The following is a 3602-nucleotide window of genomic DNA, read 5'->3' as shown; positions in this document are numbered from 1 at the left end:
CACGAGGAGGTATCTAGACCGCAACACCGCGATGGTCATGTTCCCGCACTGAGAACATGACTCATCCATGAGCGCTGCCTCAGCGTCCTGCAAGCCCAGGCACGAGATACAGCGATCATGACTGTCAGATGAAGCCAGGAAGCAACCACATCCAGAGACGCACGAGCGGGAAGCCATCTTTACGCTGTTTACACTCGAAGGTGATTGGGCTCTCGGGCGAGATCCCAATTCGTCAGTCACGACTGCTTTATTCGCGACAGCCGTAATGGATTTAGTTTAACTGTACAACAGCATTTTTGTTCACATGAATTGCCATAGTTTCTAAAAGCGGAAACCAATAGCGCGGAGCCATTATTTAAAATTAGAATTTATAAATCCTTGGGAACTTTTGGGACAACGTAAGTACGCAACTGCATGAAATATATAACACCGTGCAAGTTGTTTTTGGATATTTTATTTTGAAAATCTTACATATTGTGCCTTTAATAGCGTACGTGAATGCAGGTAGTTGACACATGCGCTCTAGAAAGCTTCATCTTAGCCCAGCGTCAGCTCTATTTTCTACACAAGTTATGACCGATAAAAATGTCTTTGTACTCTTTTAAACTAAAGTTGTGTCATAACCCCCTCACACAAGCACTTTTCAATGGGGGTGTCTGTTCTTGCTTTCAGTCTACGCTATTTTGTTGCTGACGTTCGTCTCTTAGTTTCGTTTTCTAATGTGTAACAACGGCCCGGGCCAGTGCTGCCACCTTGTGGAACAACTGCCCTGATAGCACAATTACATCGTGGAGACGTCTATTTGACGTCTGCATTTACATCTGCTGCAAGATGTATTTTTTAGTGTTTGCTCATCTGCAATACGTCTATAGTGCGTTTCCTATCAGATGTCAAATAGACGTTTATTAGACGTCTTTATGATTTAGGATGTATGTAAAACTGACATCTTATAGACATCTATCAGAGGTTTGTACACAGCAGATGCTTTCCAGATCAAGCGATCTTTAACAGACATCTTGCAGACGTAAGTGTGCTATCTGGGTGATTAGTGCAAAACCAAGTCAATGTGCATGTGTGACCTGCACATACAAAGTATCACATTACAAAAATCGCGTCACGCTGACCCTCGCAGACACTTAAAACTAGGGATGCTCCGATCGATCGGTATCGGCCGATAATCACATTTTATGACTTGATCGGTACTCACTAACTTGGCCGATCTCACGAACCGATCGCAATTTGATGACGTCAACGCGTGACGACGTACAGGATGCGTGGGGACACAAATGATTTGGCGCCGCAGTCATGTCATCGCCAGTGTGGAAATGGACGGAAGGACGGAACAAAACCTCGTCGGCGCTGTAAAGGATAACGGTAACATAACACGCTGATCGTGGGCTGCTTTTAAATGAACATTTATTTATAAAACAAAATATCTTCTTTGGCCATATTAGCCTACTCAATAGCATTAACACAGGCTTTACTCCTTTCAAACTTTATCTGGAATATGTCACCGTTTCTGTCACTGCAACTTCCCGATGAGGCGAATGAACACACACGAAATCGTCTGCCTCATGAAAAAAATGTAGTTAATATTTGCTTTTATGCTTTATTTTATCCACCCGCGAGCCACCCGCAAATAATCAGAATGCTTTTTATTACCCGACCCGTTGCTGCGTAAATCAGACGGACTTACTTCAGAATTCATTCTCTGCCAGCTGGAGGTGCTTTAAAGCGGGAGAAACAGGTTTCCCCTGAGCTCACAAACGCTGCTTTATCAGGCATATAACATGCAAGATGAAATGAAAATGACATCGGCAATTTTCTGAAGATAGTCTTCCTTCAGAAATACAGTGATATAAAAACACCTGCGCCTCGTTTTGATTTTTGTACGTGCTCATGTTTATTTAACGAAGCCTTTTGGAAAATCGGTCAGTTTTGATATTGTGGCAAGCGCCACAAATAAATAAATGTATGGGAAACACATCCCACAGCACAACCACCTGAGTCCAACTTCAGTCTACTCATCACCTTAACTTTAACAGCGTTTGTAGCAGCCAGACTGATAAACAAACACAGACCGGAAGTTAACTTCGCGCCAGGCGCGTGCGCCCGATGAAACATCTATATAAAGCTTGAAGCATCAGAATCGGCCGATCACCATGACAAGAAATCGGTACTCAGTATCGGCTGCAAAAATCCTGATCGGAGCATCCCTATTAAAAAAACGAAGTTTATTTTGGGCTTAAGTAAAATTAATTGCATGTTTTTATAGCTCTCTTGAAATGTTGCTGACATTTGGGACATCTTGATAAAACTGTCTCCTGTTCTGTCCTATAGGCACTGATGAGGAAGTTGAGGGGAAAGTAATACCATTCCTGGCTCGTCCCGGTTGCAGAGGACATTTAGGATTGGTAAAAGGCAAGTCATACCTCATCATGGGCAGATCTGTTGACCTGCCAGAGCTGGGAGGAAGGTAGGTGTCAGTACTTCCTGACCTACAGTATTCTTCTTTTGCACAGAAGGACCCACAACCCAGTAAATTTAGGATGCAACATAACATCATATAAAAAAAATGTGTGATATTATCTAGAGCACTAATTTTCCTCATATAGTGTGACATTCACATAGAATTGCTGTATGAGTCATTTCTTAGACTGACGTAAACCAAATCAATCTTGGGTAAAGCGTCAGCTCATTGTCTGTTAGTGTGATGTTTGTTTTTAATGATTATATATACAAAAATTGATTCATATGTTTTGCATAGTGTGTTTTCTGTTGTTTTAGTCTGCAGTATGTTTTTGGAGAGCAGACCTGGGTTGAATACTGGCCTACAAGAGAGGAAAGCCCAACTCCAGAACACAGGCAGCGATACATCGGCATCACTGAGCTCAAGAATAGCCTTCTCAGATATGGATGCACTTTATAAATATAGTACAACTATTTCTTTACTACAGGAAATGTAACATTATCTTTTGCATACTCTAAATAAATTGTTCTTGATAATAATAATGCTTTTCACCAAAATATGCTGGTGTAATTCCATAATAAAACTTGAACATGTTCATGCACGATTAATCATGATGTGTTTAATCATGTAGTTCATGGATTCCTATTTTAAAATCTTGTTTTCTGAATTGAGCCTTCTCCAGGAGTTTGATTGACAGGCGATCTGACCAATCATAATGCCGAATCCGCCATTTTGTCTGACAAACAAAACAGACAGGAGAGTTAGTCGATTAACGGCAATAGAGTTTAACTTGAAAATGGGGTATTAACGTCTTTGCGCAGTTGGGACAACATACTTTCTGATGTTCATTCACGCTTGAACTAAGGCGCTACAGCAATCTGTCACAACACAATACGGTAATTATTGTTTGAATTTCTTTAAAAAATGACAAAATTTGAAAAATGAGACTTTGTTTCATACCTGCTTTGTCTTGTCTGTCGGCGTGTGTCTTTGCTCCGTGATGTATTTTTCACTGCCTGATGTGGCTTCTCAGACATATAGCAACAGTAACTAAGGGGGGTGGGTCTTTGCAAAGGGCCAGTTCCTACTTTAAAAACATATGAGTTACAAAAACAGTTGGTTATGTATGTGA

General features: G+C 41.0%; 1 protein-coding gene across 1 annotated transcript in view; it reads left to right on the top strand.

The window, feature by feature from the left end:
• LOC107703742 (complement C3-like) overlaps nt 1-3009 on the top strand; it is a 52990-nt gene extending 49981 nt beyond the window's left edge. The window contains exons 35-36 of the mRNA XM_016506464.1: nt 2341-2476; nt 2788-3009. Of these exons, the coding sequence (XP_016361950.1) occupies nt 2341-2476; nt 2788-2929 (278 nt within the window). The 3' untranslated portion in view covers nt 2930-3009. The remainder of the gene's footprint in view (nt 1-2340; nt 2477-2787) is intronic.
• Nucleotides 3010-3602: the final 593 nt, after the last annotated feature.

This window comes from Sinocyclocheilus anshuiensis, unplaced genomic scaffold, assembly GCF_001515605.1.
Source record: "Sinocyclocheilus anshuiensis isolate Anshui unplaced genomic scaffold, SAMN03320099.WGS_v1.1 scaffold274, whole genome shotgun sequence".
Classification (NCBI taxonomy): Eukaryota; Metazoa; Chordata; class Actinopteri; order Cypriniformes; family Cyprinidae; genus Sinocyclocheilus; species Sinocyclocheilus anshuiensis.
Note: the sequence above shows the minus strand (reverse complement) of the source record. Positions and strands in the feature narration are given on the sequence as shown.